Raw genomic sequence first — 26,747 nt, forward strand, 5'->3', positions numbered from 1 at the left:
CTGGTTGTTAGGTATTCCAGACTTAAATTTTTAACTACTGAACTGTCCCAAACTAAGGATTCAACTGAGAAGAAAAACTTGCAGGGCTAAAAAACACCCCAGAGACTTCCTGATAGGATATTTATTTGTTGTGAAATGGTTCAAAACAATTCTTACACAGATTGTTTGTATTGAAATGAACTCTTCTATTCATTTTCTCAATTTCCCACCATTTTCCATTTAGAAGTTTTGAAACACCTTGCAGCTACTAATGTAATAAGTCCATGATATTTCTGTGAAGATAAGAAAAATCATTCTCACGGGGTTTAGACTGAATCAGCACTGCTTGTATTAGTGGCAGGTTTCATCTTGATCTTTTTGTTTTCTGGTAGTAGAGATTGTTCATGTGTATAACCTGTTTACGAACGAGTTTATGTCAAGAGACTGCTACAAAGGAGATGTAAATGATCTTAACAAACTAAAGAATGAAAAAAGAAGTTTCATGTGCAACAAAGACACAATGAGGTACAGAATAGAAACAAAACATTTGTGTAGGAAATAAATACAAGTTTGGTATTAAAAACACCAATGTTCCCAAATTCAGAGATATATAGGGAGTTACCAGCATATATCAGTACAATGGAAACAGCCTTTTGAACTGAAATTAGGACATTTTGGTATTTTATTTATGTTGGGGGAGGGAGATATTTTTTATTCTTGGTAGTATAAAGGTCTTCAACCATATAATAAAATTAAATCATTTCAGTTATCACTATTGTAAATTTCAAAATTACAGGAAATTTACACTGAATATGTATTTTTTCACATGGGGAGATCTACGGAGATTTACCAGAAGGAAGAGTAGTGAGTACAGAACTGAGGAATCAGTGAAGGGAATGGTTTTCTCATATCACTGTATGGATTCAAAAAAGCTCTGCATTCCTTGATGACCAAGAAAGCTATACAGCTCCTCTCAATTACTGCTGCAACTTCATCCAACCTAGATGTGGCTTCAATACAACACTAGCATTACAGGAGAACAAGCCCAGAAAATTTCAGCTGCTACAGCCTGTTTATCAGAATGCTTTTCTTCCTCCCACAGTTGTATTCAGCAGTATTTACTAACCTGTTTCTAGGGAAAATAAGAAGCTGGGTTTCACTTCAGTAGCTGAATCCATTTACTCCTAAGCTATTAGGATCAGTTGAACCCTTAATAAATCAAGAAATAGGTAGGAGCAAATATAAGTGAATTTCCCATCTTCCAGATGGATCCACTGCTTCTTGCTGGGGAAAGCAGGGATATTCACTTTCCCTGTAAAGTCATCAGGTATCAGACTAGCTGATTTCCATGGAATACCTTATTGTCCCTGTGGACTCTTCTCAGATTTGGGGCATGAGAATTCTCTACCTTTCCTGTTGAATCTGTGCCACTGTGCAATGAAGTATTTTGATTCCTGGGGCCAGAAGAGGGAAACACAAGCATAAGCATGAACAATTTGTGACTTGGATCTAAAAAGCAAGACCTAAGGAGACAAGAAGACTGAAATTTTGTCCTTGTTCCATACATATCTCTGTATTTTCCTCTCTTCCATGCAGCTATCATAGGACAAACAGTGCATGAATCAGGGTACTAATCCTGTTCACAGCTGAAGCCTCTCTCACTTGGCAGTCAGCTCAAAAGTTTGCTCTCATTTTCTCAGGGCCCTACAACATTCTTATCTAAGCTGTCCATAGCTTTCCTCTTAATCTGTTTTTGTATTGCTTCTAGACCTTCTTTGTTCATTCCCACACAAGCAAACAGGCACAGTAGGTCCAGTGAATTCTTTGTGTGTTGAATATACTGTACATCAGTACAGTACATGTTGGGTAGGTCTGGCATGTCTGGGATATATTGAACTGCCTGCAATCCAACATGTCTGGGCTTTCCATGCTGGCTATGTACATAAGTCCTGGGAAAATACCTACGCATTTTTCATAGACCAGTTCATTTTTTCACATGAGGGGATTAGTACATTGTAATCAGTTCACTTTTCATCTTTTGATAAACTAAGCCTATTAAATTCAAGCCTCTGACCACGTATTGTATAGTGCAGCATCCTCCCTAGCACTAAAATCACTGTTGTGATTCCTTTCTGCACAATCTCAGGTTTGTGAACAGTGTTTTAAAAATAGTCACTGGAACTGTATGTCTCATTCAAAAAGCAATCTCAGCGATGCTATACATGGAAGGCAAAATCCCTTCATGTGCCTCGTCAGTAAAATACATGTCCAAAAGGCAGTGTTTCCAGCTTGTAGGAAACAGTAGGTTTTTACAAACTGCTCTCATCCCAGTCACAGCGGGTTTTTTCGTGGAATTTTCTGGTGAATCAAAAGTAGTCTGACCCCTGCAGGTGCTTCGGCAAACTGACACGAGAGGGCTGACGATGAGACGAGGAGGAATTTGCATTTTTGAGGAAATGGCACAAAACTTCTTACTTGGTGTGTCGCTTCACCATGGAATATCGTGCATCTGCATAACAGAGCTTGAGGCCTTGTCTAATATGACCTTCAGGATGCTTTCTTGACTTACTTCTTCCCAGAATTCAGAAACATACAATGTTTTTGGTTGTCCTCAAATGTATACATTGGGTTTATACCAAAACACACTGCATTTAGCAAGACCAGCTTGTAATTTACTTTCTAAATCTCTTAAAGAAATATATCACAGTATTTCTTCAAATTCTTTTGTCCAGTAAATTGCTGTTTGTCCATTTGTTGCTGAGATACGTCAGCTGAATGGCCCTAATCCTTTTAATGTATGCTGTATCAAGTGTTTTACTGCAATAAGAGGGCTTCACTGAGAAACAGACCAATGTCTTGCAAACTACTAATAAAACATTGCAGCTCTTGAAAAATATCTCCTACAATTTAGTTTAAGTTCTGAATGGATCACAATACAGCCTGATATTCTGCTACGATAAAACCATTATTTTTTAAAAGAGACAAATATGAAAATGCTTTATTTTTGACATCATGTTACATGGTTGCACTGTTTCCATTACCAATGGGCCTGTTCTAGCAATAGGGAATCTTTGCTATAGTAGGTATTTAGGCTGGAGTCAACAACAGTGAATTACAGTGCTTCTAAAACTCACTTAAATGGTATACCCGCACTGACAAAGCTTTACACTATAGTGCCATCTCTTCCTGGTGGGAACTCTGCTTTGCCAGTTTGGAGCTTTGCTTTTCCATAGCAACTCCTTGACTGACATGAGAACTGGTTGTGCCCAAGTGAATATGTGTGTGGGACTAGAGAAACTGTAAGAACCATGTCTTGGCCTCTCTGTAATAATCTCTATTAAGGTTCCAGACCCTCCTTCCCAAACTGCTGGCACCGGTATACACAATCCAAGCCTTCCCAGGCTCAGCACCCTGCAGCTGACAAAATCACTTGCGTTACCAGGGGCTTAATAAACTAAATGACCCCAGTTCAGGGCATTCCTGACCGCGGGATCCATCGTTTCCAAAGCTGCCATCTCACCTTGGGCTGGGCAGGACACAGTAGTGGCAGGTCCCGCTCTGAAACTGTACCGAGGGACTGCCCTTTGCGGCCAGCTACCTCCTGTTTGCTGCCGTCTCCTCCGCCCGGTCGCTGCCGCCCGCAGACAAAGCAGCATTCTGACCTTCGGCAACACCGCTCCTCTCGGTTTCCCTCCCGCCGGCCCTCGCCCGAGGGCAGGCACCTCAGTCCAGCCGCACTCCGCCGGAGCGAGCGCCGCGCCCAGCGCTGCCGCCTGCCGGCCTGGCAGGGCCAGGGCCACCGCCACAGCGCCGCCGCACCTCTCGCCGCCGCTCCGGGCCGTCCTTGGCCCGCGCAGCCCCGGCGGACCGGGCGGCGGCAGGGCCGCGGCTGCCCGGCTGGCTCTGGGCGGTAACGGCAGCCGTTCGGTAGGCAAGACCGGCCGGCAGCCGTGGGCGCCTTTTGCCCGTGTGCCGGCGAAGCGCACCAGGCGGCCCGGGGCTGGCTTTTGGTGCCGAGGTCGGTGGGCGAGCGGCGATACCGCCGCTTGTTTATGAGCCGGCAGAGGAGCGGCCCGGGATAGCGCTGCGCCGCCGCTAGAGCGGGACGGCCCCTCCCGCCCCCGCGGAGCAGGTCCGCCACGGCTTCCCCGCACCCGCGGGGCACCTGGGCGCGCCCGGGAGCCCGGCTGAGGAAACGGAACGGGGCGGGGCGGGGAGCGACCGGTTCTCCTCTCCCGTGGCGCTGGGGCTGAAGAGGGCGCGGAGCCGCTCCCCGTCCCGGATCCCCGCGCCCCTCGAGGGAGCAGACAGAGGAAGAGGAGGGGGCTCTCGCCACCACGGCTGGGGACGGCGAGGCCCCATTTACGGCTCCCCGCAGCATCGCCTTGCTGGGGCTGCGCCCTTTGCGGGGCCCTCTCCCTCCCCGCCCCCGGTGTCCCCCGGGCCGCCGCCGGCCCGTCCCCGCGGTCTGGCGCCGCCGCGCCGCTCCGCGCCCAGAGCCCCGGGAAAGGGAGGGGAGGGGGAGGGGAGGTGCAGGGGAGGCGGAGGCGGCGGCCGCTGTGGGGCCCAGGCTGCTCCTCGCCTCCGCTGCGCCTCTTCCAGCCCCAGGATCTGGGGCTGGGGGGGGCGCGGGAGGAAAGGGGGCGGGCCAGCCCCGGCAGTGCCCAATGAGAGAGGCGCGGACGGGTACTCGGGGCGGTGCGGCGGCAATCGTAGCCCAATGGGGGCAGGGCAGAGGGCGCACTTGGAGCGGGGCGAGTGAGGCAGGACGCGCGGGGGACAGAGCCAGCAGCCGCCGCCGCGCAGCCGCTCGCACGCACGCCGCGGAACAGGGAGCCGGCGGGCCGGGGACGAACGGGCTGAGGGACGCCGCTTCCCGGAAGGGGCAGCGGGCGGAGCCGCCACTCGGAGAAGTTTGGCCGAAGCCGCCGCCGCCGCCGAGAGAGGAAACTTTCCTCGGGGGGCCGGAGGCGGGGGCGGCGGGAAGGAGCCGCGGCACGCTCAGGTCCGCCGCCCGGTGAGGGGGCTTCCGAGAGGCTCCCCCCGGCCCAGGCCGGGCTGCGGCGGCTGGGATGTACCTGGCAGCGGTCTCGGCCGGGAGGAGACGCCCGGGCGGAGACGGCGGCTGGCACCTGGCGGCCGCGGGGTGGCTGTTCCTCCTGGCCCTGCTGCTGGGCGAGTCGGGGACTAGTGCTCTCGTCTGCTTACCCTGCGACGAATCCAAATGCGAAGAACCGAAGAGCTGCCCCGGTAGCATCGTACTGGGGATCTGCGGTTGCTGTTCCATGTGCGCTCGGCAGCGGAACGAGAGCTGCGGGGGAGTCTATGGACTGCACGGAGCTTGCGACCGCGGCTTGCGCTGTGTCATCCGACCGCCGCTCAACGGAGACTCCATCACCGAGTACGAAGTGGGCGTCTGCGAAGGTGAGAGGTGGCGGGACACCCTCCATCCCTCCATCCGTCCCCCGGGGTGGGAGTACCCCATGGGCCGCGGGGAAGGAAGGAGTGCGCACCTAAGACGTCTTAGGCGCCGGTGCGCCTTCCTTCCCTTCCAGTCCGCCCGCCCGTCACGTCTGCAAGCTTGTCTTCTAACCTTCCCTGCTTAAAATACCCAACCAGCTCCTACTTAGAAGTTTTGCCCTTGATTTTCGTACCCTAAACTTTAGGGTTCTAGTAATTCTCCGTAGCCTGTCACTCGCGTCACAAGCTGATAGCTTGTATCAGCTACTGATGCCCAGTTGAAATTCCTTGATAAAGGACTGGGTAAGAGTTTGGCAGATGGAGATCGGCGGAGATCAGTCGTGCACACATGATGCCTGTTCTGGATTCCCTCCTGTGTAAAGAAACGACGAAGGCTGATCATCTGTTATAAAGTTTTGTTTCCTGTTCCTTTCCTGTCACTTAATATCTTTCTGCCTGTCCTGCTCGGCATATAACGATAAGGGGTGTCTTTCCCTTCTGGAGCATCAAGGGGTATAAATACTCACGGTAGAGCTCCTCTCGCAGTCTCTTCAGCTTCCTGCCGTCTTGTGAGGTGATCGATTGGTATGAAATGCAAAAGGACTTCACTGCCCTTCAGTTTTTTATCTATTCCTAAGATTTATTTTTTTATGTGTTATAAATTAATGAAAGGCCAAAGACAAAATTTTAAGTCTCTTTCTCTTGTACCTCAAATTGCATCATTTTCCCTCAAATATAGGGAAAACATGGCGCTGTAAAGAGATTACAAATAAGCAGTAGTTTGGGATATGTATAAATGTGTATGTGATACAGAGTGGGAGCTTCGACAATTCTGGAAAAGGAGATGGAGGCAGTCTCCTCTCGGCGGGTAGAGGGCAGTAGAAAGTCTAGAGAGATGGCGAGGCAGCATCTATCCAAAAAAACTTGCATTTAAAATGATGCACTATTTTAAGAAAGCTAAACCCGGTCAATTTTAGTGGGCAGCTGACCTTTGTCCTGGCGCTCATTATTAGTTTAAGATTCCATTTGCCCCCGTAACAAATAAATTGCAAACCACAGCAGAGCAGGGCAGTGTGTCCCGCCTGTGCTACAACCAATGCTGTCAGCCTCGGGAGCTGATGCTTGGGTAGGATGAGCTCTAGCTTCAAAGCTCAATTATTAAACACTTTTAAATTGCCCTAAACTATTTTGAAGACCTTGACTGAGACTACGTTGCTGAATACGTACATTGCTGTAGTGTCTTATTTTTAATATGTATTGGAAAAGTTTTTGTAAATAGAAAAGTACAAGCAAAGGTACTTGGAAAACTTTCCTGGTTTTACAGGAGTTTCTCTTGAGACGCTAAGAGGAGTGGTAGCGAACAGCAACACTCTTGTGTGTTTTTGAGTAAAATCTGGACTAAAATAGCTTCCCCCCCTCTCGATGGTTAAAGGAACTAAGAGCCTACAGTCATTAAAAGCCTTAGTGGTCCAGTTTCCTTACTGTATTACAGTATGGACATCTCTGGCAGTTTAGGAGTATTTCATTCCTTTGAAGTGATGCAATCTGTACGTTGCTGTAGTTCAACTCCTAACACGTCCCATCTACTGTTGATAATAGTATGAAGCATTTGTTGGCAAGATTGTGTTTCAATTAGTGTTGTGGTTAGAAACTAGTTCCAGCTGTCCCTGTAGGAATAGTCCTAGGGGAGGGAGATAATGATCTATTAACTGTAACTAAGGGAGATAACTTTCCTATTTAATTTTCTTATTCTAATTTATCTATTTAATTTTTGTTCTCATAAATGAAAAGGAACCGAGCTGAGCTGTCAGCCTAATAAATAGTCCTGGAATACCTAGTAGTGAATTGTCAGGAAACTGCCTCATTCTGAGGAGCAGTTGTTCTTCATGGTGCATGTTTTGCACATGAGGTGGCAGCAAGGATAAACGGGTACTGATTGCACTGCCTCTGATATGAGGTTGAATAGCTCTGGTTTTTTGATTGTGATGACCTAAACAGTTGTTCAGTTTACAGGCACACATGCAACAGGCTAGGCTGGTGATGCCTGATGTGAGTAGTAGTATTAAAGCCATGCCTTTATCTGTTAACAGATTAAAGGCTGCACTTTTTTTGTTTTGCACTGAGAGTGCAAACCCTTTGCTTCCCCAGTCCAGGGGGGAGGAAATGGAAGTGTCTTATAGAACTGTGTGAATAGAAATTCATGTTTTTACTCTCCTTCCTGTCTCTAGTATTTTCTTTCATTGCAATTTTTTACACTGAAATGACCCCTACTGGCTACAGGTATAAGCGTGGTTTTTTTGTATCATTTTTGAAGCTGTCTTATTTCAGACTATCAGCATGTGCTAGGGTGCAGAAGACTTTGAGAGCTGGAATAGCAACAGGTAGAAATACTTGTCTGCTAACTTGTTTTTAGCATTTAACGTACTTGACATAAATGAATTCTGTAACACCTGTCAGAGAAGTCTCTGTGGCATCTGTTGCTGGTACCTTCTCTTTCTGAAATTACAGATTATTCTTTGTTAAAGCACTGTTTATAAATGAAATCTGTTGCTAATCCTAAGGGGTTTTTTTCCCTTTATCATTCTAAAAGCTGAAGGAAATTCTTTTACATCTCACCACCTTAACTATTCACATCTCTAAGCAGTTCTAACATTCCATTTGTGTTATCCTGAAGTGAGTAAATGCCTTTCCTGAATGCAGTTGTATTTTTAGTAAGTAATAATTCTGAGGTCCTAGTGCTGGTACTTCACCTCCTAAATGACATTCTTGAGAGACTTTGCACACCTCCAGCCTCTGTTGACTTTACAACATCCTTTACAGGGATTTGCTGGATTGGTTCTATGAGGTGTTGAGAGCCTACACCCCCTTCCAAAGCCTCTTAAGGTTTAGAAATTTTAAATGCAAAGCAGGAACTGTCCTTACTCTCTACTTTGAAAAGTAGTTGTCTTGGTTCGACAAGACAGGAGTCTGTGAAAGAGGGCAAAGCCTCCTGTGCAATGGAGAACGGCAAACCCCCCTCCCTCTGAATTACCAGGATCTTTAAATTAAAAGGCTCTCAGGCAAAGATATGGGAATGGGAGTAACAATTCTTTACTAGGAGAAAACTAGACAACAATTTAAAAAGGCAAATGCAATCAGTACAAACAAAACCAGTGAAAAAAGTCCAGAACCTGAGGATTCGAGGTGCCAGTAGCAGTCCTGCTGGGACGATTGCTCCCCTTGCAGTGGTTGATGAATTGCAGCTGCAGTGGTGATCTTTAGAGGGGTATAGTTTTCCTCTGAAGATCTGGCGGCAGTGGGGCCGGTCTTCCTCTGTGCCGGGGTTGCCTCTGAGCTCCGCCGCTGTCGCCTCAGCGCGCTCCGGCTGCTTCGCTGCGAGTGCCGCCGAAGAGAGCTGCTTCTCTGGGAATCCCGCGAAGAGAGAGAGCCAGCTGCCTCTCTCTCCAAAAAGCTACCCCTTTATACAATAATAGAGTGCTTGGCTTCCCCCTCTGGGTGGGACCCCTCACAATAGGATGGTGTTACATTTACCAGCCTGGCAGTGAGTCAGTCAATAGTGTATAAACAAACCATTGCCTCTACGGGGCAAAACATTGTCTTTGGGAGAGATAACAAAACCTGCCCAACAGGTTTGCCTTCAACAGATGGCAAATAGAATACAAGCTTATCTTACAACCCAGGACAGTAGTCTTGGAGTCACCACTGTATTAGACTGTTCTCCCAAAGCACCTTAACTTTGGCTTCTGTAGCTGGGTTGAGCTCTGGCTGTCTAGGAGAGCCTTGAAAAAGCTCTGCCAAAGAAGTTGGGTTACTCAGTGAAAGCACTTATTGAATTGACTCTCTTTTGTCTGTTTCCCTGCTTCCCCAGATTCTAGTGCTATTAGATGAAGAGGCCTAGATTGCTTTGTTAAACTCTTCAAAGTCATGACAGTAGTAAATAATATAACACTGAAAATGGCTGGAAATTGTTTTTAACTGTGTAACAGAAAGATAAGTTTTTGTGATACATTTGAAATGCATACTTAACAAAACTGATAGTCTGAAGCTGTTTCTTTTTAGAATATACTTCCATATGAATTAGCCTCTAGGTAGACATTGAAAGAAGGTATCACTGTGTCACTAGTTTACCGATAGCATTTGTTACATTGTTTGGTTTTGGTTTGTTGGTTTGGTTTTAGTGGGGTTTGGGTGTGTTTTTTGTTTTAGTTGTTAATTGGGCTTTTTTTTTTTTTTTTTTTTTTTTGGTGGGAGGGGTACAGTTATTGCTGTATTCTTTTTGCTTACGGCCTAGTGCATAACTTGTGAACTGAAGTTGCCTTGGGACCAGGAGAAGGTTGCTGTAGCAGATTTTAGGCAAGTATTGGGAAGTATTCATGTTAATGTCCTAAGATGATGGCAGAAGCTTTACTTACTGTGGCTAGTCCTAGTCTTATTTATTGAACTGCATCTTTTTGGGAGTTTGGAGCATTACAGTCTGTTTGACTCCTTGCTGAAGCAAGTTGGGAGAGCTTGGATATGTCCATTGTCTTCTCCTCACCCATGAGCCTGCCTAGTTTTCCTCCCTGAGAAATATATAAGATCACAATGTACAGTACGCAACTGAAGCATTTAAACCTTAAAGCCTAGCTTTTTTATTTTCAAAATTCTGAAGAGGAAAGCTGAGCTTGTTTGTTTTGTTTTGTTCAAGCACTGGTTACATGTGTGCTAATGCAGTTCTTCCCCGCTTTAGTGAGGTAAGAACAACTTGCCTGCAGACTTGATAGTATTTTTTATCATTAGTAACTTTGTTAGCTCATACCCTATGGAGAAACTTGTTTTCAGTCCTGTCCTATAATGGGTCAGTGGACACAAAGCCCTCCCCTTGGTGCTCTGTCTCCAGACAGACATGCTTGGCTTCTTGCTTGTGATGCAGTCTAGGGCACTAAAGATCAGGCAGCATTTTGCTTTCTGTACAAGTTACTGAAGTTCAAGTAATCTGTAAGTTGCATGTGGGTAACCCAGTTGTTTACATCTCTTTGGACTGGAACAGTGCTGCCCAGATATCTTTTTGTTTGGTTGGGTTTTTTATTTGATATGTAGTGAATGGCTGGGGAAATGACCAAGTGGTTCTGATGTCCATGTGTATGCAGAGAACTTCTTTCAGTAACATCAAGTGTTAGAACTGATGATCTAGTTGGAGACTTCATCAATATTAAGTGTGTACCAATGGCTGTTGGTGCGAAGACTGTCAAAGTACTTTGTTCAAAGGCTGTCAGCAATCCAGATATCAGGAAGACAAGCAGAAAGTTATTGATGTTGTCAAGAAAAGAGAACTATCAGAAAAACTACTTAGGTTGTGAAACTAGAATGAGAAGTAGTTATTTGGTGAATATTTAGCTTCTTGTATGCTAGTCTTAATTAAATTTAACAGTCCCCTTCCCCTACTTCCCCTCCCTGCTGCCCCCAAAAACACTTTCTAGGAGGATGCTGACTTCTTACACACACACACTGGATAATTTATAAGCTATTTCTGCTCTGTATTTCATCAATGCTGAAATTTCAACATCATTAAGAACATTTAACTCTGAGTGTTGCATGGAATTTGAATTGGATCAGGTGCTTATTTGACTTGGAAATGGTTTCCACTCTGTTTCTGGGCACCGTGTTTTGATTTTAGAAATTACTTGTTCCAGTATTTCAGCAAAAATTAAATGGGAACATCTAACAGATATGATGCAGGCTGTTGTGGATCAATATGGTAAGTTTAAAACTAGAAGTCTCACTGTGGGTAGGCTGGATTACTAAGTGTTTTAACTTTAGTAAGAGGAATATTCTTTTTATTTAGTTTTAGTTTTTAAAGCTTTTTATAAGCATCCTTTGCTTATGTGAATTTTTCTACACAGAAAGTGATTTTTCACCAGGTTCCCCAAAATCATGGTGCTTATAAAGGTATCTTTTCCTTTTTCTATTTTTTAAGCTACCTTTGGATTTACCCCTGGGCATCTTTGCTGGTTTAAGCACCCTCTAGCTAATTCAAGGATTCTTGCATAATTTAACTTCTTGCCTGGTACTTAGTCAACCAAAATGTCACTTCACTGACAGGCATATTATGCAATAATCAACCCATTAATATGGTTCAAAAATGCTGTCCTCCTCCCCTCCTTACTTTGTGCCTTCCCCTTAAGGATTCTTCATCTCCATAATTCTATAGGATCTTGCAGACAGAACCAAATGTTTCTGTTTTAATGGATTAAATACTTTGTAGAGGTGACCTATTAAGTATCTTTTGTGACTTATAAATTGCTTTTCATTTGAGAATGCATTTAATCCACAGGGAATGTAAACTTGGAAATCATGAACTCGGGGTATTGCCTGAGACTTTGAGTGACACTGGTTGTGTCTGACTGGACTGGAATTTGGAAAATGACTGATACTGACACAGAAAGCTTATGTATATGGGGAAACTTACCAACATGGAGAAACTTAATAACATAAACTAAGATGGGAAAATAAAACTTTGCATAGATTAAATTCCACATAAGCATACAGATTAAAAATAGTCCCTGGGGGAACTCTTGTCCAAACAGACTAGTTTGGCCTTGTTTTGGGGAAGTATGCCCTCCTAATGTTTTGAGAAGAATGGAAGCAGTTCACACCTTTACCAGAGGCAATATTCAGTCCCCAGCAGCTTTCACTGTGTATACTGGGTACTTAACTTGAGAATCTGCAAATCATGCTAACACCACCTTGTGGGTCATGATTGTGCAAGTGTTTATTAAGACTGAATAAGAAAACAAACTGGGGATGGCAGGATTATGGGGAGGAGGAAGAGCACTGACTGGTTCATAGGCTTACACCAATTCCCATGTTCTTATTAATTTCCTAAACTTTAAGCCTTATATATGTTAGGCTTCAGTTGCTGGTTGGGGTTTGTTTGTTTGGATGGGCTTGGATTTGTTCTTTTGTTTTTTTTTAATCTAGCAAGTGAAAAATCTAGCAAGTGTAATGTTTCTGAATACAGAAGAGCCTATTCTGTTGGGTCATTTATTCATGAAATTAATTAAATTCCAGTGTTTTGCTAGAGGCTGTGTTCTATCCTCAAGATTTTTTCAGAAAGGCTGGATATGTGTGTGGAGATACTTCTGCACCTCACTGATAGGTTGTTGATAAAACTGGGGTAATACTGATAATGGTGTTACATGCACTGATGTAACCTGTGCTGCTTTCACAACAGGAATGCTGAACTTGATGTCTATCTCTAAGTTAGGTTTCAGGAAACTAAAAGAAGCCCTGAGGGTAATTTTAAATCCCCTTGAGGCTTGAGTTTTTCCTGTAGTCCTCTGTGACTAAGAGATGGGGTGGAATTCCTCTGAAAAATGTTGTAATGATGGTGTTCACTGGTGCTGTATTAATGAATGGGGGGAAGTGGCAAAATATTTAGGAGATCAGATTTCTTACAGTAGTGTGGACTGTTCTTGGTATAGGTTGCTTTACTCATGGCCCTGTTCCAGAATTTGTCTTCGACAAAACTTTTCCTACTCCTGTCAGCTTTGCCTCTGCTTAGCAGCTTCAGCAAGCTGTCAGAAAACTACTTGTTTGCAGTGAAGCTGATGCATGCTGCTTCTGAAGCATTTGGGTGCAGAGTATAGCTTGGGGGGAAAAAAAAGGAATTTTAGACTGCTTTGGAAAATGGTTATGAAGCTTTGGCCCTTTTCTGAGGCTTTAGCAATTATTTTTGCAATGAGTTTTCTAGAGCTAGAGGAAAAATCTGGTATGACAGCTGAAACACCGCTGTCCATGCTTGTTCTTATCAGGGGAGTACTGGCAGAGCTTTTTCTGACCAATTAAATCCTGGGACACAGTGCAGTATTTTAAATCAGCTATTTATGAACAAGACATGTTTCTGGTCATTGGATTAAGATAATTTGCTTGTAAGTCTTTTTCTCAGGTGTGTAAATGTAAAACTCATGATTTATTATTTCAGACCATCTTTGGGAAAGAAGGCTTTTGGAAGTACCATTTACTTTTGCTGTGGAAACACTAAGAGTGAAAGTCATAAAAAAAAAAGACACAACACATTCCTCCCCATCCTGCCCTCCTTCCATTCCCCTCCCCCACACCCTCCCAAAAAAAGGTGTGGGGGGGTACCTGGAGAAGTAAAGTATTCCAGATGGTGTGAGGAAAACTTCAAAATTTGCAGTAGTTGTCCATGTCACATGCTTCACTTAACATTTCTGTTTATCTCTTTGCCTTCCTCAAGGCTTCTGTGGAGTTTCTGATAATTCACTGGAAAGCAGATCTGTTTAAATACTTTCTGCATTCCTTAGTATGAAATTATTGTCTTCAGACACAAGAAGAGTTGCTGCAATGAAAATCTTTCTCACTACACTGGGGATTTGATCACCTGAGATACATGCTAAGATAACGCAGGCAGTCAGGTTGGAAACAAGCAATACATGCGTGTGTTTCTGAGGTATCTAAAAATGTTATGGTTCAGTTCTGCTTTCTAGCTTTGACTAGAAATTTTCTCAGGAAGCTGCAAAACCCTTTTTTACTGCTGTACATTCCACATGAAGATTTGATCTTGGAAAATGAACCATTCCAATATGTGGAAAAAAAATGCTTTCTCACAAAACTCTCAGCTGTGTGTCCTACCATAAAAATTTCTGCCAGCTCTAGTCCTTGATTCATGACTTCAGTGGAGGAATAAGTTGCAAGAGGGGAAAGGGTTGAAGCCAGTGTATGAGCTCAAACTCACTTCAAGGCTAGTCTTTCCTTCTGCTGCTTTTCAAGGTCTGGGGCTGGGTTTCAAGCATTCTTTAGTGGTAATTAGTCATTTCTATTGTTCAGTTCCTCCAAAACATGAATTTCCTTTCCATCATTCTTTTATCCTGTTCAAAGCGAAGCGAGAGTCTACTGGCAAGAAGCATTTCCTTTTTTTATTTTAGCAAGTTAGAATCCTTTCAGAGTCTCATACTGTCTTAATGAATACCACTGATTTGAAAATGCTGTTGTGTATACCAGTGTGCTGGAGGGATGGGGCTCAGACCTTGGGTCTAGTTTCATGGAGAAGTTTCTGAAAGGTTTCCCCCTCTACCTCCGAGTTCTCAGAGGGCAGTACCAGTCTCAATAAGGATTGCTTCTTTCTTGTCTTCAAATACAGATTTAAAAGGATGCTAGAGTCTGTAAAGTGTGACTTGGACAGTTTCACTTCCAGGTCGTCAATGTAGTTTATGGTGTCTTTGCTCTTTTCAGCATCTAAAGAGCTACCTGAAATGCTTAAAAAAAAAGGGCAGAAGTAGCAGAGTAGCATGCTGCAGTTAAATGTAAATTATGGGAGTTGACTGGATCCACTCCATTTAAATTACAGTCCAAAGGGTAGGGTGGTAAACAAGATTATTATGGACCAAATGCTTGTGTATTTGTTTTCAACAGTGGTACTTCAGTGATCATTTCAGTGTGTTCCTCGATGCTTTGAGGTGATAAACTGAAGGTGAAAAGCACAGCATTCTCCAAACAATAGCTGATATTCATTAAATAACCAGAAATAAAGAGAAGGGTTGGGGCACAAAACAGAAGTTTCTGTGGCAGGCAGAAGGAATTGAGAACTTGAAGGAAGGGGAAGCAAAACTTTAAGCAGTGGAGAAGCAGTTTATAAAAAGGTCTTTCCTTGTACTTTTAGCTTGCACCTGTTTTGAGACGATCCTTTGCGAATGGGGAATAATAAATAACAAATGTAACCATAATGAGGTAGTGTGTGCCTTGAAAGTAAGTTAGTTTCTCAATAGCATGCTTTTCTAAAAACACAGGCAGCTCTTCAGGCAAATAAGATGAATGCTTCAATCGTGACCACTATGCCTTGCATGGTGCTGTGGTGTGAGTGCTGGTATGTAGGAATTAGTATGGAAGATGTGATGGAATGCTGCTTACCAGAGACATATTTCTCAGACTATTTCCCAGACTAGACCTGTTTAAGGACCTCTTGTTCAACTTGTTAATACCTTAATCCTCTTCCCTACTTTAGGTGCATGCTATGACAGGACTTGGGAATTCAGCAACCCAGAGTAGTATGTGAAGTTTTAGCAAGCTGAAACATTTGTTTTGCAGAAAGCAAGTGATTATATGAATTATCGAAGAGAAAAGGAAAAAAGTTTGGGATTAATGTGAAGTCTCCCTTCCTGTGGCTCCCTTTTGGTATGAAAGCACAGTGAGAAGAATTAAAAGGTACTATGTCCAAGACTTAACTTTGAGCTCAGTAAATGCAGAGCTACTTTATTGTCTGAAAGTTTATTATCTGGAACTTGTCTGAATGAGTTGGAGTGGGGAATTGCAGGTAGATAGAAATTATTTGAAAGAGAAATGACTTTGAAGCTGTAGTTATTAGCCTGCTGGGAGCATTTGAACTGTTTTGAGGCTTGTGTGCAAAAGGTGCTTGAGTGACTGTATAAGAAGACTCCAGTGACAACTCAGAATAGCTAAAAAGTGCAACCCTTTGATTTTTTGCCCTTTTCTGATCATGCCAACACAATGAGGCAGTGAAAATCACAGCTAAACAAAGATCAGTTTGGATGAAAACTAATAGTTTACTTGGGCTTTTTTTCAGCTGCATTGCTTCTAAAAACTCTGGAGTGTTAAGTACACACTTAATTTTTATGTTTTTAGGTGTCCTAGAAGTAGCTAGGGGATAGGATGTGCATACCAAAATGTGAGACACAGATTCTTATATTTGGGGTTTGTTGGCCCTGCTCGCAGAGAAATAAAGCTTTCACAAATTAGTACATTTTGGTTTTTGTTCACATCATCCACATTTGAGAAGTAGGCATAAAAACCCAGTCTTCTGAAAAGGAAGCCACAGAAATCAAGCAGAGCATGCAAGAAAAGGTATACAGCCTGGAATAGTTTGTCCTAGGTCCCAAATCACTGGTGTGTACAAGTTTATTTTTGGAATAGTCCCCAGGACATCTTGATCTTTGTGAGTAATAGAGGCTAGGTTATATGTTTTCTACAAGATATCATTCCCTTATCAGTTAAAATATTGCTGACCTCTAAAGGTGCAAACATGCTGGACCAGTGTTTATCTGCATCAAGGAGAGCACTAGATGTCTTTGCATCAAGTGTACAAAGCTTGGAATTGAAGTGCTAGGCTGGATTCATCCCTTTAGCTCAAGAATACTTTCATATGGTTGTACCTGACCTTCCAAGGAATTTTGTTCTGCCTATATTGATGTGACTTCTGAGAGTTTATTCTAAATGGTAAACAATTATTCATCTAACAGGACTTTGAAATTCTGTTCATAAAAAGACTAAATCAACTAGGAAAAGGAGTCAGTCTTTAGTCTGCATGAAAAATTATGGTAGACTTGGCACTGATTTGCTGAACTAAAATAAGGTCTTGCTACATGTTTGCTACTTCATTGACGGAAATCTTTTTTCTAAATAAACTTGTGTGAAAAGCAGGCTGGTAGAAGATGTGCAGGCTAAAACTGGATTTGCATTCTTCCTGTCTGAATGCAACTTTTCTGTTATCACCAAGTAATGAAAAATAAGTACCTTATTTGAAGATTCAACATGTTAGAAGTACAGTCTGAACAGGTATTACTAAGGGATTTCTCTTCTCATTAAGACTTTAATGGCTAGTGAGCTAATTTTTGAGGCATGTGGCAGTGAAGACTTGAGGTGCACCTACTACTGGGCCATGTGCTTCCTGTGTACCTCCTTTTCTGGAAACTAATTCGAGAATTGGCAGATGTGGTACCAGCCACTAACCTGTCCTGGGAATCCTGTAGTGCCACACTGTGCAGTGCATGTGCATCGAGGTGTTCTGCCGTGGGTAAGGGACGAGTCTGCTTTCCCTGCCAGCTGGGTCCTACCTTAGGTGGGGTGGGCAGCTCTCATGTGACAGGATCATGCTGATCTTGCTGCCTGGAGAAGATCTAGTGCTGAATTACTACAAGGCAAAGCAGGACAAATGCTCTAAAATGGTTTGCTAGAAAAGCAGCAGTGTATAGCCATCTGTGTGTCCTTCCAGTCTGCACTGCACTGGCCTGGGAGCACAGGGCTGAGAGCCCACATGCTCCTCTGGGCTCCTGTCCTGCACTCAGGAGTACAGAAGGAATGCTCTTGCCACAAACAGGGAGCAGCACAAGCACTTTAAGGCTGTTGGGCTGGTGTGGATGAAGCTGTGGTCCTTGCTGTTGCAGAATTTCAAACAGCAAATCTTGGACCATAGGTGTAGCTCTTGTTCTTGTTGTTACATGGATTACTGCCGTGACTTCTAAAATACAAATTGTCCAGGCTGTATTCCGGCTTCTTAAAAACAGGAAGTATTATTGTTCTCCAAATTCTCAGGGTTTTTTGGTTTTTTTAATTCTGCATGCATGTCCTCATCACAATGCGAGCATCCCAAGCATTACAAGACAGGCATCTTCCTTTGAAAGAATTTTAATAGTTTCTCTTCAGGAACTTCTGCACTTCCTTTGACTTCATGGGTACAGTTGCTATATTGGATGATTGGTTAAGCTAAGAAAAAAAAGTACTTCCTGGGGTTAGTGACTATTCTTCTTTTGCTAGTTTTATGGAGAAGAGCCATGAAGTTCCCATCTTCACATCTAAAATTGACTTTTTTTAATCAGTGCTTTTTGTGTCAGCAGGCTACTTTGCCAGCTCATAATAGTAAACAAGGAAGTTGTTGTACAGGGAGAAATATACCAGTGAGAATCTGCTGTGGCACTTCCTGTAGCTCATATACAGTATTGAATTGGTAAACAGCTCTTTCTGAATATTTTTTTCCCCCCCTAAACAGGAAAAACTTCAGGTTAGCGGATATTCTGCATATTTCTGTGAGTGGAAAGAATTTACTTGCCAACCTCAGCATGTGTGTGTATATACTGTTATTTGTTGTTAGTGTTTAGGCTTCTGTTGAGTATCAGACTACTGAATGACAATTTTGTATTGGCTGTGGCCTCTCCTACTGGAGGACAGCCTCTAATAACCCCAACAACAACAAGAAACCCACCATGCATCCCATTTCTTGACAGGATCTGTATTGGAAACTTGCTTGATGAGAACAAATAAATTTGAGGTAAGCTACTTAGAATGCGCAGTGTGAATGCTGCTCTTGAATATAACGATATAAAGATTAAAAATATCTGTTTTTTCCTTTTGTCATTAGTAGAAGTTGGTGGACTCAGTGCAACTATTTTGTAGCACTTAATTTTCCAAGCTTGTCTGTCCATAAAACATTTGGTGTTCTGCAGTGAAGAATACCTAGTGCCTAGTTTTTTTTCTGCAGTCTTGCTTGAAAAAGTATGTGATAGGACAATGGGGAATGGTTTAAAACTGAAAGAGAATAGGCTCAGATTTGATTTTGGAAAGAAATTCTTTACTGTGAGGGTGGTGAGGCACTGGAACAGGTTGCCCAGAGAAGTTGTGGGTGCTCTGGAAGTGTTCAAGGCTAGGCTGGATGGAGCTTTGGGCAACTTGGTCTAGTGGAAGGTGTCCCTGTCCATGGAGGGGGGTTGGAACAGGATGATCTTGAAGGTCTCTTCAAATCCATTTTTCTATCTTGATTAATCTTCTGGCTTGATTAATTTTCTGACTTGGTGAGATTTTGCTGTGTGTGCACTTGACCTAAGGCAACTGAGATATTGTAGGACTGGTAATATTTTTGAATTCTGGATTTATATTTCTTTCTGGAGGAAAAAAAAATCTTGTTGCATGTGGCTTTCTAAAAGGAAGTTGGGCAGTTACAACTGGACCACCAGTTACACACATTTGACAGGACTGATTCAAAAGGAACAAAGTTATTTGAGCAGAGGGATTCATCCTGGCCCCTCTATCCCTAGACCCTTGACCACAAGGATTGCAGTGTGCTTCATCAGTTCTCCAAGAATATGTATGATAATTCAGGACTGCTGGAAAACTCATTTTTGGTCATATAACGGAATCAGAGGTCTGGCATCTTGCAGCTTTTCTGTAATAAAAAGTTATCTCCGTGGAGTGAATTCTATGTGATGCATTTTTTTAATCATCCTTTAAAATACTCTCTTTCTGACTCAATTTTAACTTCTGTAACAGCTGCAGATTCTGTACAATGCTCTCACTTCTATTATAAATATAACTTCAACTATCTGCAAAAGTTATTTTTGTTAGAAAAGCACTCAACTGTACTATAGCTATGCGTTTTCCTAACATGACAGTTTCATACAAATTGAAGTAAACAATGCCAGTTGCTTTAGCAAAATGGGCAGTACAACAGCTGCAAGACATGGTATTTTGCAAATCCCACTGTTTGGATTAGTCTGTTATTTTATAATCAGTTATCTTCTGTTTAGCACGGTGTTGAACTTCAGGTGAATTGCACCCAACTCCAGAGCAGCTGAAAATGACGTACTGCGGCTGTAATCCAATAGTGAGTGAGTTTGTTTGTTTATTTTAGATGAAAACTGGGATGATGATCAGCTTCTTGGATTTGAACCATGCAATGAAAACCTTATAACAGGTTGTAACATAATCAACGGGAAGTGCGAATGTGACACCATTCGGACCTGTAATAATCCATTTGAGTTTCCAAGCCAGGATACTTGTCTGTCGGCCTTAAAAAGGATTGAAGGTAAGCACTTGTCTTCAGTATTTCAGAGTTAGTAATATTTTTTCTGTGCAGTTGATGAAAAACTAGAGCATAGCGTATGTGTTTAAGGATGACTTGTGTAGTTTCAGATACCTCTGGTCTTCGACATGTCAGAAAAGAGGTGTATGTTGTGGAGGAAGATAGTACCTCATAAGCTTATTATTCCAAATGCTTAAATTTAAGATGGGAAGAAACATGCTATGATGTTTGCAGATTTTAAGGCTAAACAGTTCTGTTTATAGCTTGTGGTAGCTACCTTTGCTTATATTCAGCTGCAAAGCAGTGTGGAATACTATTTAGGTGTGTTGATATGACTGAATTGTGAATAAACACATGAAACACAAACATGGATTTTAATAGTAAAGACATAGTAAAGGTGTAGTTACTGATTATGCTTATATCTTTTATTATATGAATGCATGAATTTCTATTTTCTTTAAGTTTACGTAATGTGACATTATCTTACTGCTTCTATGTTACAGTTCCTCTGTTCCTTTGATTATATTTGTATTAGGCCTCATATGTTTATGCTTATGCATACATCCATATTTGCTTTTCCTTTTTTTTCTTTTGTTTATAGCTAAACTGGGAGTGAGTTGGCTCAAATATATCCAGCTGGAATTAAATTTGCATGGTGTATTTCTGGATTGTTCTAAACAGCAATTAAAGGAGTGATCATGGACCATTTTTTATGATGTTGTAATTATTGTTTATTCCCCAAAGTGTTCAGGAACATGCAGAAGTTGATTAGTGGTGTGGATCTACTTAATTAGACTACTTTAAACCAATGTTTAAAGTTGTATGGAAAAAGTTAAAATATGGTCAGTAGCCTTATAAATACATTAAGTTAGAGGATCTTTGACTTAAAGAAGTGTGACGTCATGTCATTTGTTGTACTTCTTTTGTGTTAAGAAAAATTGATTTTGTGCTACAGACTTTAAGTAAGGAGGTGTTGTGAGAAACTGAAGAAATATACTCATTGTTGGTCATTATATTGCTTGCTAAAGGCATACAAATGCTTGGTCTGGGATTTTTGTGGGTTTTTTTCCTTATGTAACTCTAGGAAGAGCAGAGGCAGAACCTTTGGTCTGTTGTTGATGTAGTAGTGGGCAATAGCATGTATAGATGCTTCAGTTTTACCACTTCTCTTTTCATTTTTGAATATGTGACTAAGTCTGTAGTATTTCAGCAGGACTTTACTGGCAGGGCAGCTCGTGTACTTGCTGTGAAAATCTGCTGTGGGTTGTCTTTTTGTACTTTGCAGCCTTGGAAGAAATGGAATTAGCTTGTTCAATGGCATAGCTGAATCAGGTTGATTCTGAGTCACTTAATTTTAGCAATCTTTTTTTCAGCTAAATTTTCATTTTTAAAAAACAGCATTTCATAATTATCCATGAAGTAACAATATTCTACATTTAAACAGGTACAACAGCTGTAGTGTGATTATTCTTTCAGAGGTGTAATTTCCTTTTTTTTTCCTCTAGGGTTTCTTTCTCTGTGGAGTGGGGAGGGTGTTCTTCCAAAGCCTCAGACTGTGGGGCACCAGTAGAAGTGTTTAGGGCCTGTTGACTTTTTAATTTTTCACAGTTGGACAGGATGGCTGATGCAAGTGTTGAAGCAACAACGGTACCTTTAAATAACAGAAGTCTGGCAGTTATATTGAGTATTATAACAGTCCAGCTTTCACTCCTAAGAATGTGAATTTGCATTTGCATCCTCAGACTATGAAACTGTACTACTGAGGGATGTTGGACAGTAAATCCCTTTGTATTTCCTAATAGACAGGCAAAAGTCATAATGTAATTTTGATTTCTACATTTTACAGATATTGTTTGTTAAATTTGCCTGCTGGCTTTTGCCCTGTAAATGTTTATTCCCTCTTTCTCTGGCTAGGATTGGTAATTGAATGCTAACTGCTAATGGAGGTTGTTTCTTTAAATGCATTAGTTCTTGTTTTGGTAATTAAAACCAAAGTAATGCTTCATCCTGTACCTAAGCTAACGGAAAAGAAGAATAACTTTTTTCCACTAGTGCTTGCCACGTCCCTGTTTGCTAAGCAAGCCAAGTCTCTTAGGTAAAATGGAATAGACACTTTGGTGTGTCTGAACCAGTATTTGCTGCCTGAATATTTCAGGTTTTCAGATTTTAGTAGTCTGAAAATAGAATTCAACCACTTGGAAAGTCCACCTGAAACATGGCTTAGGTAGCACACAAACCAGACGGCTCTATGAGCATGTTAAAATAGAGAAATCTTTCAGTTTATTTAAGGCAAGCTGAATTTTAAAGTGTAGTGTCATGTAAAAAGGGATGATTCATAAGATCTGTTAAATATGTCAAATTAAGATTTTCATGAAATCCAAAGTAGTGATGTATACTTCACTCTTTTGGCTTGTCTGTTAAAGATAATAGCAGGAAGATTTGAAACTAGTAATTTAAACCTTTAAATACTCTAATAGGATCTGTTGCCATGGAAAGTGGGACCAAGGGAGGGTAGTCTAACTTCTCTTCCCTCACCACACTTTACATGGATAATTAAATACACAGTGTGATTTAAAAGACTTAAGTTGAATACCTGAATGATGGATACACCATAATAAGAGTTTCTGAAGAAAACTGCCCTGCTTGCTGAAAGCCTGCAGATAAGGAATCTGTTGCATAGATACAACCTGACAAGCAACAAATAGTGAGCTGAAATCTGGAATCCCATTTCCATATGGGAATGTGCTAAGGATTGAGGTTTTTGCATGTACTTCATTTTCTTGTGCCTTTTCCTGCTAGCCCTTTCCCTTTCAAGAGCCTTTCCAGTCATCTTCCTTCTTTATCTGGTTTGTCTTAAGCTTTTCAGCTTGTGTGTGGTCTTCCCCTCTGGGCTTCATGTCAATTCTAGCTTTCTTCCTCTGCTAACCCAGTTTTCTCCTGTTAGCTTCATGTAGGATCTTTCTTTTCCTATTGGCTTGGGTTCTGCCTGCCTTCCTGGGCTCTTCATATTTCATTCCAGCTTTACCTCTCTCTATCCCTTTCTTTGCCTAGCTATTTAATTCTGTTTGTATCCCAGTTCACTTAAAACAACTTCTACCCCTCTGTCCCAAAATCAGTTCACCTGGGCTCTGATGTCACGATGTTTAGATGTCATTGACAGGCCCTGAAGCCATGTTCTTTATTTTGTCTCCCCGAGACGTGCTCTGCCCTGTACTGGGAAAGCCTGTAATGAGAAGAAATTAATCTCTACTGAATTGTGTGTGACCTCTTTGGGGCACTGTTGTCTCTTGGGAAGAAAGTATGGCAAAGCTAAAGTGCAGTCTCAGTAATGCAAGTACTCATCTCTATCCCTTGCCCTTGTTTTCCTGGAAAACGGTAGGATTAGATACATTTAAAAGGATTGGTTTGGTCATAGAACTTGGTAGCTAAATTCTGTCTAATTTTCTTGTAGACATGCTGGAAATGTTTAAAGAGTTGTTACTTCCATAGAGTATATAGCATAAAGCACATTTATGCTTAGAGGCCTCCCAACTCCATCACCAGGCTTGAAGTGCCTGTTTCTCTACATGAACCATCAGTGACTTTCTGTAGAGAAGGTTTGTACAGAGGTCATGAACCATCCTGCTACGAGGAAATGCACACATTTGGGCCTAGAAAGAAACTGTCTGGAAAAGCTATTGCATACCTAGTAATAATAATACTAACAATAATAGATTCCTGTGTTGGGGTGTTTGGGTTTGGTTTCATTTTTGTTATTGTTGTTTAAAATGCTTTTGGTTATTGTTTTGATGAGTGCCTGTTCTGATATGGTTCAGGAAATCCTGTGTTCTTGAGCTTGGAAAGCTTTTTCTATTCAGGAGCCTTCTAATGATGACAGCTTGGTTGAACTTGGACTGCTGGAGTGGACAGTGAAAAATATGGCTGGGGGTGGAAAGTGATGAGATTCCTTCTTTCTGATGAACTACAGTTCATCACAGGAGTCTTAATAAACTGCATCTATGCATTCTTGTAGTCACAATTTGCAAAGAAATATCTGCAGCCATCACAAAAGAGTCAGTTCTTCAGACTTGGTGTGAGATGCTGGTCACTGGGGATAAGGAATTAAGAGGAAGTAATTTTTTTTACCAAGATAAATTTGTAGGGTATTGATAGGAAATAGCATGGAAAACTTTTAATGTAGTGGCTATTCAGTTAGCTGAAAATCTAGTTTCAATGGCTGTATTCCAGTTCTGGGGTCTTTGCTTTCTCTCCCTCTGTGCCTGGATGGCACCAGTTCATATAGCCCTACAGAGCTTTAAAGAATGGGAACCAAAGGATGTTCTTGAGCCTGCTCCTCCTCCTCTACTAGAGCAGGCCTGGATCTGGGCTCTTATGCGCTGTTGTTTCAGAGGCATCATCTAGTCTTCAAATGATAGCTCACTTCTAAATATAAGTTCCCTGCTAGAACAGCTATCTCCTCTTCCCTCTGGGAAGTGAAGGGAAAGTTGGGGGTCAGTGCATCACTGGGGGTCAGTCTTTCACTAGGTGGGTTGTACATCAGGCTAGGTTCTCATCAACTGATTTAATGAGAACTTCAATCTACAGATTCTTTCAAAGAGTTTGCTTTGATAATATCAGGTTGTGACACAGACAAACATGTTTTCCAGAGAGCATAAGTGGTATCAGTCATAGCAATGACAGTAGTTTTGCCTCATAGCTTCAGTGTACACTTGAGTTGTAAGAGAAGAAACCAGTCAACTTCATCAGTTCTACTCTATCCAAACCCATAAGCATTTTCCATGTCGAAGTTAAACTCGGGCTTTATTCAGGACAAATGTGAAGGATAAAATCTGTGTCTTTTTAAATGAAAGATCTGATTAATGCTTTAGGTTAATGAACTTCTTTTACTTTTATCTCTGTCCCATGTAAAATGTGCTGCTGTGATACTAAACTATTGAAACTGTTGTTTTCAGAATTGTTTCTTCGTTACCTGGCTTGCACCTTTCCAAGCTATTCACTGCTGTTCTACATAGGTGAAAGGAAAATGCCTTTTAAGTTGCTGGTATCTATTAAGGTGGCTTATTGCAATGCGCTCCTTGCATTCCATTATTTTTACATGTAACTGAATAACTTTATGCTGACAAATGTTGCAATACCTGTTAGACCAGTCCTGGAATAACAAATATGAGAAGGTAATTTTATTCTGAATGCTTGTTTGGTTGTTAAGTTTGATTTTGTGTAAAAATTCACCTGTGTGGTCTTAATGACTATATTGTAAAACTAGAAGAGAATAGCTCCAGCTTTATGCTGATTTATCAAGCAAAGAGTGGAGTGAAATACTTTCAGATGTGCTTAATCTGATATACTTTCCACTCCCCTTGCACAACAATTAACGTATGTTTTTCCTCAAATAACTGAACTTTGAAGGTTGGCATGTATTAGCAATAAGGAATGCAGTTGGGGCAAAGATCCAGATTTTACCCTTGAACATGCTTGTGAGAGCCAAGTAAGTGCATTTGAAGGCAAAATTTCACATGAACACAGAAAACCCATAGTGTAGCTTTTGGGCTTTTTTTCTGAATGCATAGAGACAGAAGGGAAAAAACCACATTTGATATGGAAATAATACAGATCAGAAATATTAATATGAATATCAATATACAAAGCAATTTTCCAAAACAAAAAAGGAAGAGAACTCAATCATTATCTTGATGAGAGGGTACTGTGACAGTGGCACATCTGGCACTGCAGTTGCTTTCACAGCATGACAGTGCAGTGTTATTTGCAGGACTTGTCATTTTTTCCTGACTCTAGTTCCTCAGAGAACAGTTCCCTGATCAAGGATGTATGACTTTTTTAGCCAATATATTGGCTATTTTGGGATGTCCTGTGTATAAGGCAAGATATCACACAGGCAAAATCTATGCCATGAGATTTCAAGATAACCAGAGGAAAATCTTGTAGAAGTTTCAGAAAGATATCAAAAGGGAAAACTGACTTTCATATTTCTGTATTGATGTGGCTGGATACCTAATTTTAGGCTTAACTAGATTATGAATAATGCAGTTTGTATTAACAGGGGAAAAGCTGCATTGCAGGGACTGTTAGGAGGGAAGATTGAATATAGAACACAAAACTGAGCAGCTGGTTAAAAAACCCTAAATTGTTACTATTGCAAAAACTGTTTACAATTCTGTGTCTTTTCTATTTTTCCCTGCCATTTTATGTAACTGTGTGGTGTTTTTGCAGTGTAGTAACCGAGCTTATTGCTTTGCTGTGCTGCACTTGCTCATGTGAGCTGCTGTACAGATGCCATGCCTGCTTTTCTACATCTGTATCCTCAGGCATCTAGTGTGAATGGAGAGTGTACTGGGTTTTCCATTTGTGACACTTCAGTTTTCTTTAAACTTGTTTGAGATTGCTGTGGACAGAAGTGTAACTTTTACTATAGGCTCTGTGATAGAACTGAGTGACAAATGCCTCCTACAAAGCCAGCAGTCAGATGTAATGGTCTAAGCAGGGTTGTTCCTAGAGACAAAGGGGCATTCTTCTTGCCTTTTTCCGTATCAAATGCTTACCTGCATTCACCTGAAACTGAATACAAGATAACTGATTGTACCTGGAGCTTCTATGAAACTAGGAAAAAACAGGGCAGGTATCTTACAGCTGGTCGGATCTTGAGCTTGATAAATTCTGTGCCTCCCAAAGCTCTTTTCCATGTTGGCAACTAGGCTGTGCTTGA

General features: G+C 41.9%; 1 protein-coding gene across 4 annotated transcripts in view; it reads left to right on the plus strand.

Annotated features, from left to right (window-relative positions):
- The first annotated feature begins 4,693 nt into the window (after positions 1-4,693).
- The window catches only part of CRIM1 (cysteine rich transmembrane BMP regulator 1), a 174,032-nt gene continuing 151,978 nt past the window's right edge, over positions 4,694-26,747 (plus strand). The window contains exons 1-2 of one of the 4 annotated variants that reach the window (XM_021528080.4): positions 4,698-5,403; positions 19,856-20,029. In XM_021528080.4, the coding sequence (XP_021383755.1) occupies positions 5,052-5,403; positions 19,856-20,029 (526 nt within the window). In that variant the 5' untranslated portion in view covers positions 4,698-5,051. Of the gene's footprint in view, positions 5,404-8,845; positions 18,500-19,855; positions 20,030-26,747 lie in introns of those variants that run through there. The other 3 variants (XM_021528076.4, XM_085576914.1, XM_085576912.1) reach the window with 3 other exon arrangements.

This window comes from Lonchura striata, chromosome 3 (genome assembly GCF_050655825.1).
Source record: "Lonchura striata isolate lonStrDom1 chromosome 3, ASM5065582v1, whole genome shotgun sequence".
In the NCBI taxonomy this organism is placed as follows: Eukaryota; Metazoa; Chordata; class Aves; order Passeriformes; family Estrildidae; genus Lonchura; species Lonchura striata.